Source organism: Strigops habroptila, chromosome 12 (genome assembly GCF_004027225.2).
Source record: "Strigops habroptila isolate Jane chromosome 12, bStrHab1.2.pri, whole genome shotgun sequence".
NCBI classification, from domain to species: Eukaryota; Metazoa; Chordata; class Aves; order Psittaciformes; family Psittacidae; genus Strigops; species Strigops habroptila.
In genome coordinates this window covers 24989559-25004600 of record NC_044288.2, presented here as the reverse complement: position 1 = coordinate 25004600, position 15042 = coordinate 24989559, and the positions used below count along the sequence as shown (strand labels likewise).

The following is a 15042-nucleotide window of genomic DNA, read 5'->3' as shown; positions in this document are numbered from 1 at the left end:
ATACAGCTGGTTCAATAGTCTTAACAGTAAGAGGAAGTCACTTGTTTCATAAAAACTCCTTTTAAAAATCAGATCCACAGATAAGACAGAACTCAGTGAAGCTCACACAGCTTACCCTGTCCCTGGGCTTGCACACAGGCTGCACCAGGAAGCAGCAAGGACCCCAGCTGAAATGCAAAACAGCTACATGCCATGAACTGGTAAAGGAACTCTTACTTCTTACAAGCTCATTTCCCCTTGGTAAAAAAGAATCACTGTGGTACATAGCTCCTCTTCACCAGACTTGGAGATACAGCACAGAATGGAACTTCCAGGGGTTCATTTGTGGCAGTTTAAAGCAAAGATCTCTAGTTTGGATGGCTAAAATATGTGTAGAGTGAACCCTGAAGAACAGCCTCTGACACAGCAGGCGCGTCACAAGCCGCACTGCCAGCACGCTGCTGTGGCACAGACTTCACTCCTGACAACTTCTTGCCCGTTAGGCATCCAGTCAGAACTACTCCAGGAATATGTAATTTGGCTTTTCCAAGGCGTAAGCAAAGAACATTTCCAACAGAAGAGTACTTGCAGCTTAGCTATAACACGTAGCTTATACATGAAGTACTTTATTCAATAGCAAAAGATCACTCTGTCACCTTGTGTGCATGAATTGGCACGTGCTCTCCAGGTAACTTGAAGGCAAAAGCTTATGGCTTGCTTTCTTCATCAAGACTGCAATGCTCATGTTCCTTGGGACATCAGATGTTTTTAAAAACAGGGCTTCAATCTAAGAACTGTGAAGTACAGGCTTTTACTAAAGGACAGGAAGAAAAGAGCATGAAAACCATACCAGTTATGTTTCCTTAGTATAAGATGTTCCAGAATAACCCCCAGTATCAAGTATCACAGCAATTTATGATGCTAAAGGAAAACCACACTCAGAAATCCCTGCCCCACACCCCAGGAATGTAGGCAAACAATGAACAATCTCAAATTATTTATTAGGAAAAGACAAAAGTACTTTTCAACATTCACACAGAACAAATGGTAATAAACCCAGAAAAAGAAACTGTAAAAAGTAGGCCCATCACAGAGGAGTTGGGTTATCACAAAGTAAATGAAATACAAACTTCATCCATGCAAACAAGCAGTAAAGAATTATTTACAGTTTTGATGGGATGAATTACAGCGTTGGCCATATTTGGGCCCCAATCAAATTCCTCAGTGACATTAAAGGGATCTAATCTGTACATTCAGTAATGAGAATCTAGAAAACAAAAATAATTTAAACCATTTACAAGAGCTGTATTAGAGATGGCAGAAAGGGATCATTTACAAGAGCTGTATTAACAGGTGACACAATGGTATTGAGCAGTAATTTATGAATACAAATTTGTAGCACAGTATTTGTACATCACATCTTCAGTGTCTAAACAGTAAACAAGAAAGTGGAGACATAACATGAGTGCAATGTAATAGAATAAGGCAACTTAAGCAAATGGCTCTTCGGAGAACTTCATCCTACCAGGGTTTCCAATTTCTAAACTTACCTGTTTCATTTTGCTAACTCAATAAAGTATCTGAAGACAGCAACTGGTGATGACAAGGCCTGAATATGACAAGACAGCAGATGGAAAATTAAATACTCTTTTGCTGAACGCCAAAACTCAGGAATGTAAAAAAGTGCAGATTATCAAAGCCCTCTAAATCCTATCACACCAACACACTAATTTTCATGTTCTAGATGTGGCAATTTCGTATGTCTCAAAATACTAATTCACTAGGCTTTTAGTTAAATTCTTTTGCAATACACAATCTGAATCTAAAATACCTCCTCCCAAAGCTTGTATTTACAATGTTCTTAAATTGATGCTAGAAGAATGGTGAAATGCAATTCATAGCTAAGATAGCAACTGACACACCATATTCCAGTTTTATAGGCAAGACTAATGAACACATTTAGCTTTAAACATCATCTTCAATGGGTATTTTTAACAACTTCCCCCAGTAATGACTGATTTTCTTGGAAGTTTTAGCAGAGAACAAATGCCAATCATGTTCTATTTGATCCTACGTGTTCAACCAGCTACAAAACCAAAACAAAATGAAGGGTTAACACTGAAATCTGGCAATGAAAAGTCATCTGTATCCTAATGCACAAGGGGAACATTACAGAAAGCAACATAGGAAGCCAACCCTCCCAATGACTTGCCACACTAACATACACAGTCCACATATTCTAAATAAAAGCACAAAAGGGAAACTTGAAATAAGGCCAAAATAGTATTTGCAAATGATAAAATTTAAGTCTGTCAAAAGGACCAGGCCATAAATATTTTATTTACAATTTCTATTTAGAATCTTTATTTTCAACAGAGGATTTAGCACCAGCAGGAATATGCAAAGTAGCATGACTCTGTTCCCCAGGCACAAGACCTCGAGGCCAAATCCTGCTCACCAGTTTATGAAAACCTACACTGCTCAAACATATTCCATTAGCACATTAATAATTACAAATATATTACAGCATCTTCTGAGATGTTTTCAGAAAGTGGTGTTTTAAGAATACTTAATATGCTTTATATGTGTGAAGTAAAAACTAATCAAATTCATTGCAGACTTCCAGAATTAGTAATGTTATCACAGATGACAGGATACTGGTGATGTATTTTGGACTGTATCAGTAAAACTTACAGAATGTAAGCAGGGAATTCTCCCTCTATACTGTGCTAAAGCATATTTTTAATCTCCTATGGTCATGTCTGAGGACTTAATCACCCATTTCACCCACAAGAAGTGTTAAGTCTGCCCCCCTCACTGTGCGTTAATGGGAAATGGAAAAGTTAATACAACCAAACCAAGAACTGGATGTGGCAAGTGTGTTCCCAGCTCTGCAATGTGACCTACAGGTCATGGTCAAAGACTTCTCATCTGACCCACAGGTTTTTGTTCACTTTTACATATTACGCGGGTTTTAAGCCTACACAATCCAAATAAAGGATGTAGACAGCTCTGTTGCTAGGAAAACACTAAAAGCTAGTCTTGTTGTGTGTGCAAATGGACTGAAGACAAAAAGCCAACCTTAACCAGCTCAACAGAACTGCACTGACCTTCACCTCTGCTAACCTGTTTCCTCAGGACTACAGCTATCTAGCATCCAGCATGCGAATAGCAAAAGGAACATTTCAAAATAGAGTGAATGCAAATTCAGGCATTAACCTAAGTTAATGACAGAATGCAAAAAGATACCATCTAGTCTTTAAGAAGCACAGATTTGCTCTAGATAAAAGACACTTCAGTTAGTTCCAAATGTTAAAATTGCACTGTTATTCTGAAACATTTAGAAATGAGAAGTTATTGCAAGTTCTCTGGAAGTAGGTATTTCCTGAAGACCTATACTGGATAGAGACAAAGAGTGAGTATTACAACTCTTAAAGGCAATATAATCACCTTGCATGTATACTACCAACAACGCAAATACAAGTAGGAATCTCACAGTACTACTGAAGGAATATTTAATGCATTATGAGAAGCCAAAAGAGAACTTCTGCTCTTAATATACAGGCTACAACTAAGTGGGACAGCATGGTCTCATATACTTTCCATGCTCTAACTCTCAAATCATGAATGGTCTTGGCAGAATCCCACAGGGGCTTGCTTGCAGAACACTAGAGGGGAAAGATATTCAAAAGGCAGGTCACACATCTGAATATCCCTTGAAAATCTTGACCAAACTCTAAGACAAAGAAAGTCTATCAGTGCTGCTTCTCTGTGAACTGTAAAATCTACTTAGGCTTTACTAAAAAGAATGAAGAAGTGTTTATACTTAAACCTCTGCTAGCTTCAATAAAGAATGCTGAGGATATGCTGAATTCCAGCTTGCTAAGTATTCAAAATGTACTGCAGAAGAAGTTCTCTTCTTGTTCAAATTGCAGTTACCCCAAGTAGATCTAGAAAGGTGAAAGTGGTTAAGTTTAACAGCCATACCAACTTGGAATAGCTTCTTCTAAAACTGAACTTCTTTGGTCAGAAATAACCTGTATTTACCTGACTAAAAACCTGCATGAGTTTTAGGGAGAAACTGATACAATAAGCCTGTGTGTAATATTTACACAGATCAAGCTGGAGTGGGGAGACCAAGAAATGCAAAAGCATTACCTCAAGATAAGGGCGCCAGGGGCAGGAAGCAGAAAGCTGATGCTGTTTTCCTGGCATCTCTAGCTACGCTGGATTGAAAGGATCATGTCTGGGGCCAACAATTACCCGCCATTTCTCTGGTAAGCAACACTGGTTAGGAAACCTCATGGATAAAGTACCAGTACCAGCAAAATTGGCACTGCATGAGAAAATGGAAAGGCACTCACACGGCTGATGGAGCTGAAAAAGATTACACGTTCACATTGAGCCTTACATTGTACTTCAGAAGAAGAAATACCACACAACTTCCCTCTAGAGAAGTGGTTCCACCTGAAAAGACAACAGTAGCCCTGAGAAAACCTCAACTTGTCACTACTGTAGCACATCACATTTCAATCAATTCACTCTAAAGCTGCTTCTACCAGTTAGCTTTGAGGAAAAGAAATGGCAAGGGTGAAAGTAAAAACAGAGATCAGGAAAAAGCCAGTCCCTTGAGTGATTTGTATGAAAGAAACAAACCTTTTCAATCTATTTAGAAGAGAATTTAGACAAAAAGACTTTAAGGCTTGTCTTGCAACTCTCTGTGATGCCTAGCATTTCTACTGGTGGTAGAGTCAATCTAGAGACACTAGTAACAAGTTGTACATCTGGAGAAAATGAAATGAAACCCAAAGATGTAGCTTAAATACAGGCCCCTAAGCTTCACAGTAGGGTTTGACAACTTCTCTGGTTGCTCTTGTGGTGAAGTAACCATTGCGCTGACGAAACCAGTAAAAGGAAGCCAATTTTTTTAGAAGCTCAAGAGAAGTAACCCAGGGGTAGGGCACACTTTCTGATTCTCACAGCAGTTTCTGTGTAGTATAGCTATTTAAGGATTACTCCATTAATTTATTCTGTTAACTCTGTACAATTCACTTTAAAAATGTATCTTAGGCCACATCAACTTCAAATGGTTTAAATAAACCTTGGTCACTACGTTATTTACTGCATGTGCTTCTGGTTAAATACACGAGTAACCTCTAACTACTGCTTCAAGAGCAGCTCTTTCAGTATCACAAAATGAGAAGTAAAGTAGTGATAAGTATGGGCTAAAGGAACGGTTTCTAATCAAGCTGTAGTGCCTGAAAGTACCTCACTTGGCAAAAAAAAATATGCAGGTGGTTTGCAAAATGTTCAGAGGGCTGTCAAAACACCCAGGAAATGAAGCTTCTACCACATTTTCTAACCAAATATAGGTTACTTTCCATAGTCAATAGGAACTTAAAAGGATCAGTATATGGCAGTTATAGAGACCTTCTATAAAAACCGTATCAGCTCCTTGTCTGAAGTGCTCTGATTCAGCATTAGACCAGTTGAACTGTGAGTGTGATTTGGTTTTTAAATGTCTAAAATGAAACATAAAAGCAACCACAACGGAAAGGCAGAATGAGTACCACGAAAAGCAACACTGAATGAAACTGCATCTGTGATTGGCATTGGGCTTCATGAGCTGGCTACTCTAAGTTACTGTACTCTTAAAGGACCACAGAAAAGAATTAAAAATAATAAACACGTTAGTATGGGGCTTTGAATTTTAAGCAAAGGAAGAGAAGACTGAAAACAGCACACAGAGGTTTCTAGCACACTAAGTGGATGTGTCTGTGAACACAACACAGCCATGCTGTGGAATACTGGAGCAATCAGCTTTAAAAATACCTTAAACCTCAAGATAAGAATGTGTTCTAGTCTGACTGCTCCTCATGCATTTAGAGGAAATATTCAACATTAAAATGATACCATAAAATTGGGTAGCTCTTTAGACCACAAAGAGTCATGTAGTTAATGACTGTAGAATATCCTTAGAAGTTTAAGATCTCATGCCCTGGCTTCAGGACTAAACTTATCACAATAATCACAACTGTAAAAGCATAGAGAAAACCCCAAAGATCAGTTCTAGAGAACGGATTTTATCCCAAGGCCACAATTTGATGAATGGTTCCATACTGCAAGTGCACTAAATATTGGTCCGTTTGGTGCTGCAATACAAACTCTGATGTTGTCCTCAACCATCAAAATCAAACTTCCAACTCCAAAAGCAATCTAACACCCTTTCATGTTCAGTATCTAGTTAGATTCTGATCAATTCTTATAAAATTAAGGAGAAACAACATTTTCAAGTTAGTAGGATGGGGCAGAAATTTTCCAAACCTCCACACAAAAGAGCCAAAGCATCAGGATGAGAAGGTCCCATATGTAGTCTACTTTATATGGGTTTCTCCAATTCTCTCAGGCTTTGTGGTACCTTTACAAACAATGATGCATGATGTCAGAATTGATGAGACACCCAAAAACCCCACCAGAAGGCATTTTAGAAGTCATGTCCTCAAAAAAACCCCCACCAAACCCACAAAACCAAACTCAAAACCCAACCCCAAAACCTGCCTTCGCTAATCATTAAACTCTTGACTAAATCACACCACAGACAGAGGGGATCTTCCCAAAACACCAGCTGTATCTTCAAAGAAACAAAGAGGGCAAGTTAGTACCTTCACAAAACCTTCAAAATGTCGACTGCTTAATCTGCTGCTTTGGCTCATTTTTTGTGTTTCCATTCTTCCCACTGAAAATTAAAACATTATTCCCATTACATATAAAAATAGTTACTATTCTTACTGGGGGAAGTAATTGTCTACGTCTTCCTCATCCTGCGGATGGTACCTTATTGTTTTTAAAGGCTTTTTGTCTGTAAGTATGCATGGGAAATTTCGCTCATAATATAGTATAACTAATGTAAATGTATACAGAACTGTTAGGCCTAAAGCCTCAGGAGTAAACTTGCAACATTTTCATGCTGAGCACTTTAAGGTTTGGCATTCCTTCTTCTGGAAGCTTGTTTTCAGAGGATGTATTGCATATTAAAAGTTCAGTACTGGCTACATGTACCAAAGAACATAAACAATATCGTCAAACAGTTCACTTTTCAATGCCCACCAGAGTGAAACCCCCTTCCTCACAACAGCAATATTCAGTAGCAAATCACTTCTTAAAAACAGTTACAGAAAATCTGCTATTTAATTCCCCCCTCCCCAGATCTAGTTCCCATTGCCATAAACACGTGTCGTTCAGGTGGAAAATAGTTCAGTGTAGTGACATCTGGCATCTCAACTGAAATTTGGCAGCCCAAGAAGAGCACCCACAGCTCCGAAGTATCCCTGTTCAAAACAAAGAGAGGAAGGTTTCAGGTTCAAGTGGGGTATTAAATTCTGCACTAATCACATTTCAGTGACAACAGAGCAGCCAATGGACCAATGCTACAGGAAGCCCACCACACACTTTTAATATCTAATCTTTCATAACAATTTTGTAGAGCTTTGTGGAACATTTTATCCTTCCTTTCTAGCTTAACCTCAGAAGATTTTACCCCAAGCCTCCCCATACACCACAGGACTTCTAAGACATGTATGAGTGACTCCTAAAGCACAGAAATCAAGTTTGGTTTGGTTTTCCTAGGGAAGCTGCCTATTTTGGTTGCCAAAGGATCTTCAATACCCAGGAGCAACACTATTCCTAAGGTACAAGTCAAACATTTCTTTAACTGCACTTCATTTGTAAAGTATTACATCCATACTGCAGCACTATTTTTGGGCTGTATGCTTACCTGCATATAAAGAACTGTGTTCTCCTGGGGAATTACTTTCCCCCTCTTGGGAAGCAGGATGTCTCCCCTCCCTGTAACTACAAAATACCTAAGTGTCTGGAATCTACACTTGACCTAATGCAGGAATTTAAAATTCATCCAAGACAAATCTGAGGGGGTAGAACTACCAAGGCACTATTCTGCTATTACTGCAGCCACTACCGCCAAGACAGGTTACTGTCAGCCCCAGGATAAGCAGGAAAGGGAAACGGTTGTGAGAATCCACTGAAGGGAAATAGATGTACTGCTGTTGTATTTGCAAACCATCAAATTGAGGACAAAACCTGCCAGCCCACTGCCAAGAAGCTACAAGTCTCCCAATTGCTGCACCTGTAATTAATACTGGTTGTCTATATTTTCAACAAAACAGCTCAAGTCTCTCAGCATTACATACTGATCTAGATGCATTATATACAGATACTAGAACTAGACTAACCTGCCCAAAAGCACGTTAGTCTCAGAGCCTAAAATCACTACAACTTCAAGGTGTATCAGTGCTGGTATGAAAGCAGTCCTTGTTAAAAGCAGTCTTGACTTCTGGGATGTTGCTCAAGCTCAGTTTAGAACAACAGAAGTATTTCAAAGGCCCATGCTTTAGATCTCCCTGCAATGTGAAATACAATACTTACTATTGTTTCCACCCAAAACCAAGCAAAGACTGTTGAACCTTGGCACAGACCTCAACATTTTCTTGTCCTTCTCCAAAGATCTATAGCGTGAACCAAGATACCACAAAGCGACTGAAGTACTTCCCTGGCAGAGCACGCTGTCCCCACAGGACCAGCACAGCGTGACCAACCTCCTCTGACTTTCAGTGTTTCCTGATAACTTGGTATGTCAGGACATCACTCACATGAGAGCTACTCAATACATGCATTTTGGGTGAAACAATACATAGAGATAAATGAACCAAAGCATACCTCATGTTCTAGGAACAAGGCCTTCAGCTGGCCTTTTGACCAGTAATCCAGTGCATATGCAAGAAGCTTCATTGACAAAGTATTCACACGTAAGAAATTGCCAACAAACACAACTCTGTTGATTTTCTAAAAAGAAGAGAATAACAGCAAAGGATTAAGCCTTTTCACTGTTTAACACAGCTTTGAAAAATTAAGCTACAAAAGAACAGGCTGTCTCCAGCAAGGAAGAAAAAAAAAAACCCAAACCAAACCCAAACAACCCACAATTAAAGTTCCAAACTTTACAACACTGCATTACTTGGGGAAAAGGAAAAACCATAGAACCCTCAAGAATTGGAGGACCTAGTTCACAGAGAAGTAGCATTTGTGTTTCAAATTAAGTGAGCATTTGCAGCAATCAAGCCAAAGAAACAGCCCTGCTAAAAGTAAAATTAAATGAAAAGCACTTGTATTTAGTAGAGGAGACTCAATGCCTTCATAGCCCTGTACAATGCTGCTTGATCCATATGCAACAAGGCAGCACTGTAAAGAAGCCGAAGACAGTAAGACATAACAGATGTTTCTTTCATCTTCAGACCTCAATCTACCTCAGCATAACATTAGACCAAGACTTAAACACTAGAAGTGAGCTGTGAATTGTAATCAAGTCAAATGTAAAAACGTGAAAATCTTCTAATTTTCCCCATTGACTGAAAGAAATCCAACATTAAGTGGAAGCAACATTAAACGCTGGTTGAATGCTATCAGAGCAAGAACCAAAACATTTAATTGTGTTAGTGCTTAACAGTGCTAAATAAGCACTTAGTTACGTTAGATGAATGCTCATATCCAAGTTAGAAAAACTAGCAGGACAATTCAACCTGCAGTCAAATGACTAACACGCAATTGTATTTCCCCATCTTCAACAGTCCACAGTGAAGAGAAAGTAAACACACTGTTAAGACACCCAAACATAATTCTGCTCTACAGGAAGAAGCTGAAACAAGTCACTGCTTTTTATCTTTATACATCAGTTCAAGATATAAGTTTGTGTATCCCTGTAGTTCTGTGATAGTTGGAATTAGTCCAAAAAACCTTGAAATAAAGCTGCTTTGTGCAGTTTCTGAGTTCTGATTTGTACTCCTTTATCCCCACCCTCAGATATAAATTGTTTACATTTGCCTCAGACTCAAATTATTAGTATGTACTTTCAACTTCACCCTCATTTTAACTGTTATGAAATTTGCCATAAACCAAAAAGCCAAAATTAACTTAATAACCACAAAATTAACTTTCTTCTCCAAGACTGACATGAAAGACAGAGAAGGGAATTGAGGGAGAACTTGCAACAGTAAACCCAGAAAAAGATATTAGTTTGCCTGCTCCTAAGCAACAGGAGGGTCACTGCAGCTGACAAGCTGGTATTTCTGAGACTATCACATCCACAGGTTTTAAGCAAAGCTCTAGGAACAGCTACACCCAGTCTCCTCTAAGAAAGCTGTTACTAAACCTCACTTTATCCAGTTTCTTGATAATGATTGAGGAAACCCCTGGTGTTCAGACACCCATATCTTCTATCCCTAAAGAAAGAGCAATATTCCTAAATACAGAGGTCATGACCAAAGTATCACCTCCTCTGACCTGCTGGCTATGTCCTTGCACCTCAGTACAAGGTCAGCCTTCACCATGCTGATTCATGTCCAGTTCAACTGCCAGCATCCTCCTCTCTTCTGCAGTGCTACTCCCTAGCCAGTCTGTATACCACTTCTTGCCAGGAGGATGCTATCCTGGAAGAACAGTGAGCTATTCTGGGCTCCTTATGACATTAGGAAAACCTCCCACAAGATCTTGCTTCCAAAATCCTCCCAGAACTAGCATCCTGTTCTGCTCAAGTCCATCTAGAGTCTCCATTCTGCTACTTGCCTTCTTTACTTTCCCCAAGACTTTAAACTCTTACTATTTCAAGGCTGTCACTGAAACCCCTGACAGTTCTTCACTCACAAACAGCAGGCCCAGCACTGTGCTTGCCTGGTCAGTGTGCCTAGCACTTGTGCCAGAAAATCAACCCCAGCACACCTAGAAGTATGGCTTGCTTGTGATCTGCCATATTACCTTCCAGTAGAAGTTGTGATAGTCTCTCATAAGAACCAGGACTTAGAGGTCCTCTTGTATGCCATGCTGCATGTGTACAGAGACATAAGCTGGGCCCATAATCATCCTGTTTCTGCAAGGAGACTTCAAGGCCTTTCATCACAACACCCTGTGCTCCCCTACTCCCTCATTTATCTGCAGGCTGCGGGCTCCATACCCCAACAAAGCTCATCTGAAGGCCTCCTTATCAGCTTACCGTAAATATCCTTGTTCCACTTCTCCAAAGACAGTCAAAATATTCTGAACCAATTCCTTGTTCTTTGATACTACATGAATTTGTTTCATTGGAGAATGTACTAAAAGGTTTAAAATGGTACATTATTTTAGAAGTCATTTAAACTGAAACAAAATAATAGACCTATAAACAGATCATTTCCTTGTCAGGATTTACCTCATTTACTGCACACATCCGGGCAATAGACCCAATGTTATTGGTGATGGTGACCAGTATGGCTCTTGCAAGATCTTCTTTGCTAACAGACTCTCTCTTCTCTTTGTAGATCATATTCCCAAAACTAGAACAGGAAATATTTCTATTAAGCACAAAGTGATTCATGTGCATTTGTTCAGAGTATAATTTTTATGCTATAACAGAACTTAAACCTCATGTTTGTTCTTAAGTAGCTCCTTTTTTAAGCCTGTATTAGATACAGCAATCTGACAAATAACACTACAACATGGGTGTTTATTCCTTCACAGGAAACACTTAATCTTCTTACAACAATGACCCCTGACAAAGTATGTCTGTTTAGATTGTTTGACTTCCATGAAGAACCATCTACAGCAAAGGCAGTCTTATTCTTAGGCAAGACTACTCTGCAAATCTAGTTCCTGTAAATTAAGTCAATGTCTAAGTCTGACTGCTGAAACCTCCCAACTCCTCATGCTTGCTTCCTCACTCAAGTATTTATCCAATATCTATTGATGGAACAACAAACCTCAAACAGAAAATAAAACAGCTGACAGACTGCAATTCAGGTTGCATAAACGAAGAGTTCTGGATCAGAAGGGCATTTTCATTACTATACTCAGTAAATCATTTCTTACAAATAGTAATAATGACAAGACAAGAATCCATAGCTATGGCTGGCATTTTACCACTAAGGACTCTGTGCCATATCTAAGTCAGTTCAGAGAACTGGAATTCAGATTATCCTAAAACTCGAAAAGTCATTAAAGATTTTAAGAGTCTTAAAAAGTAAACGAGAACAAGAAGTACCTATATACAGAGTGAGTTAAGATGTACTGACTAAAAGTGTGAAGTTAAGACCTCTTATCATATGCTCTCTCAACAGGCCTGGATTCAGCTGGCTGGAGAGGGAGAAGTAAGTTACTGCAAATTAAGACCTCTTAGTACTGAACAAAAGCAAAGATTTAATGAACTCTCTCATGCATATATTAGTTTCACTCCCAAAGTTTATTCTTCTTACATTTCTTAAGGGTAGAGAAGCTGTGAAAGCACCAGTAACCTTCCCCCATGGAAATAAATCTTAAGTGGTCAGCAACTGCATTGTGCATCACTTGTTTTGTATGTTCTAATTCTTTTACCATTACTTTTATTTTCCCTTCTGGTTCTGTTCTATAAACCTCAACCCACTTCCCTCCCAATTCTCCCCCCATCCTGCGGTGAGCAAGGGGCTGTGTATTGTTTAGCTCCCTGATGGGTTAAACCACAGCACCTCTGTGCTTTGTTCTTGCCACTCCTGTGATCACCTCACGTTCTCTCTCATGTGAAGCTGTATATGACATACCACGTGAGGTTTCTTCAATACCTAGCTAGCAGGTTGCATGTGGCTTTAAATCTTCTGGAAAACTGAGGATACATACATTTAGGATGAAAATGTAGCTTAACTACAAGAGAGGTTTGCAAAAAGCAATTTTCTTTGTATTAATAGTTTAAGTCTTGGTTTTGAAGCCTCCCCCAGACCAGCAAAAGAAGTGACAAAAAGGTCTTTTGCTTACCTGGATGCTACAGCCCATCCTGGCAAGCCAAATCTTTCATAGTCTCCTCCATAAATATCTCGAACCAGTTTGTCAGCGTGTGTGCTGTCTCCTTTGGAGGCCATTTCCAGAGCTTCTTCAAAACTTTCACAGCCTGTCAACAAACTGCATAGACCAAGAAAGGTCCCTCCGCCTAGACTGAGAAGAAAAAACAACAGTTGCTTTTAAATAGTATTTTCTCTTTGATTTGAAGTTATTTCCTCATATCAAAGAGGAAATACTATTTGCACCCAACTAACAAAACAAATAAAGCCCTCCAACTTAGATACCAAGCTTTCTGCTTTCTTGCTCAAGGTTCACCACATGAACAGCTCTCAATCAATTTAACATTTATGCAATCTAGTTACAAGAAGCTAATTATATAATAAAAGCTAACAAATAGTCATAAATTCTCAATGTGTATGCTGGAAGACTTTATCAGAGATAAACTCACTAAACACCAACATCATGCCACTGGCTGATCCTTGATCATTAACTGTAAAACGTGTGGACATACTGATTCTTACGGAGCAAGAGAAAAACAGGTTCACTGGGTACATTATCAAAACCTGGGACAAAACCTGTAAAGCTCTCACTACAGAGCGTGTCCAGCATTCATCATTTGAGAAGATACTCGCCAAATCTCTTCAATAACAGAACTATGGGCATGGGCTTCTGGGCTTCCATGAATGCAGCTGTAAACTGAAGATAAAATATTTTTCCACACTACAGAGTGAGAGAAGGGATAGGCGTGGGGAGTCAGGGACAAAAACCACTTTGAAAACAGAAGGCTGATCCATAGAGTAACAACTCCAACTTGGGTTTTTGAGTTACCTTGTTCCAGTTACTCTTTTATAGTTGTCTTTGGAATGGACTGATAAAATACTGACTCCTGAACCAATGTTAACAACCAGCAATGGGTATGGATCATCCAGGTTAAAAGGCATCTTTTGGCATCTCTCAGGATCTGAGGCATTTTCAAAATAATAGCACTCTGCCTGGCCGTTGAAGCTGACAGAGTCTATATACAATAAGCCTTTCACAAGGCAGTCAAGCTCGTCCAGTTTGTGCAGCTGGAGGTTTCCGATCTGTGGTAAAAAGAGAAAAGAGACAGTGTCAACATGTTCCAACGTTGCTTAAACATGCTACAAATTTGTGAGTGTATTTGTACTGCCTAACTTTAAGAAGCTGTTCAGGAGCTTCAATCCCACTATAAAACCGAAAAAGAACTGAGAGGTGAACTCTGAATACATCAGTTGGCAAATGACTCTGATTATAAATCTAGATCTAAGACTCGAATCAAGAACAGACAAGCAGAATAAATATCTGTTTTAGTAAGTCCAGAGATAACTTTTGAGATACTCTGACATTAATCCATTGAAAGATTCACAACATTTTTCATCAATCTAAATAAAAACTAAGTCACCAAACACCCGAGAGGCCCCATTGAGTATCATCTTAGTGAAACTCACACATCTGCACATCTTTTCAAGGTTTCCTTAGGTGTCAGACAGTCATTTCTAAGATGTCAGCAAATAAAACTTAATGGCATCATACTAAATATCCTTGCAACTTCACTAAGACTCCAAGGATCGTAAGAAAACCACAGGGCAGAAATTCTATGGGACTTCAGGCTTGTTGTGGTTCCTCCTCAGTTTTGCACATGATATTTAAGCTGCTGATCTCTCATAAAGCACAAAGACAATTTAACAGGTGCTGTGGCCTCCAGGAAGGCTGTAATTTCACATCATACTTAAACCAGCTGAACTCTGCGCTTTCAGAGTGCTCACACTTTCTCCCTTACCGCAACAGGGAGTTCCAACAGTTAAGAGTGCAATTAGGCAGCTAATCTCAGGAAAAACACCCAGTCTCTCTGCAAATCAGGTGAGCTCACATTTAGAGAGCAGCCCACAGTTAGATTAGGAAGTTGCACAATCAAATTGGACTGCACACTGCTGACTGACATCAGTACCACGTCACAGCACTGGCAGTCCCCGCCTCATCCCCAGGGCCCTTCAGCTTTTCTTGCCATGACACAACCGAGAAGCCTCACTGCTGAGCAGATCAGGGAACTGAACATCAAATATTTCTGCGGGGTTTTATAATGAATTAGTTCTTCTGTACAAATCGTGACCCTACCCACGGACAGCTGTACCAGCTCAATGCAAGACTGGCACAGAAACAGAAACAGCAGCAGATATTTTTGAATCCAAACATTTT

General features: G+C 39.4%; 1 protein-coding gene across 6 annotated transcripts in view; it reads right to left on the bottom strand.

Moving 5' to 3' along the window:
* Nucleotides 1-15042, bottom strand: part of PANK3 (pantothenate kinase 3) — a 32146-nt gene that overhangs the window by 5941 nt on the left and 11163 nt on the right. For 2 of the 6 annotated variants that reach the window (XM_030505168.1, XM_030505169.1), the window contains exons 3-6: nt 13657-13910; nt 12805-12981; nt 11234-11357; nt 8713-8838 (exon numbers count right to left, since the gene is read on the bottom strand). In XM_030505168.1, the coding sequence (XP_030361028.1) occupies nt 8713-8838; nt 11234-11357; nt 12805-12981; nt 13657-13910 (681 nt within the window). Of the gene's footprint in view, nt 1-298; nt 774-959; nt 7308-8712; nt 8839-11233; nt 11358-12804; nt 12982-13656; nt 13911-15042 lie in introns of those variants that run through there. The other 4 variants (XM_030505171.1, XM_030505170.1, XM_030505174.1 and 1 more) reach the window with 4 other exon arrangements.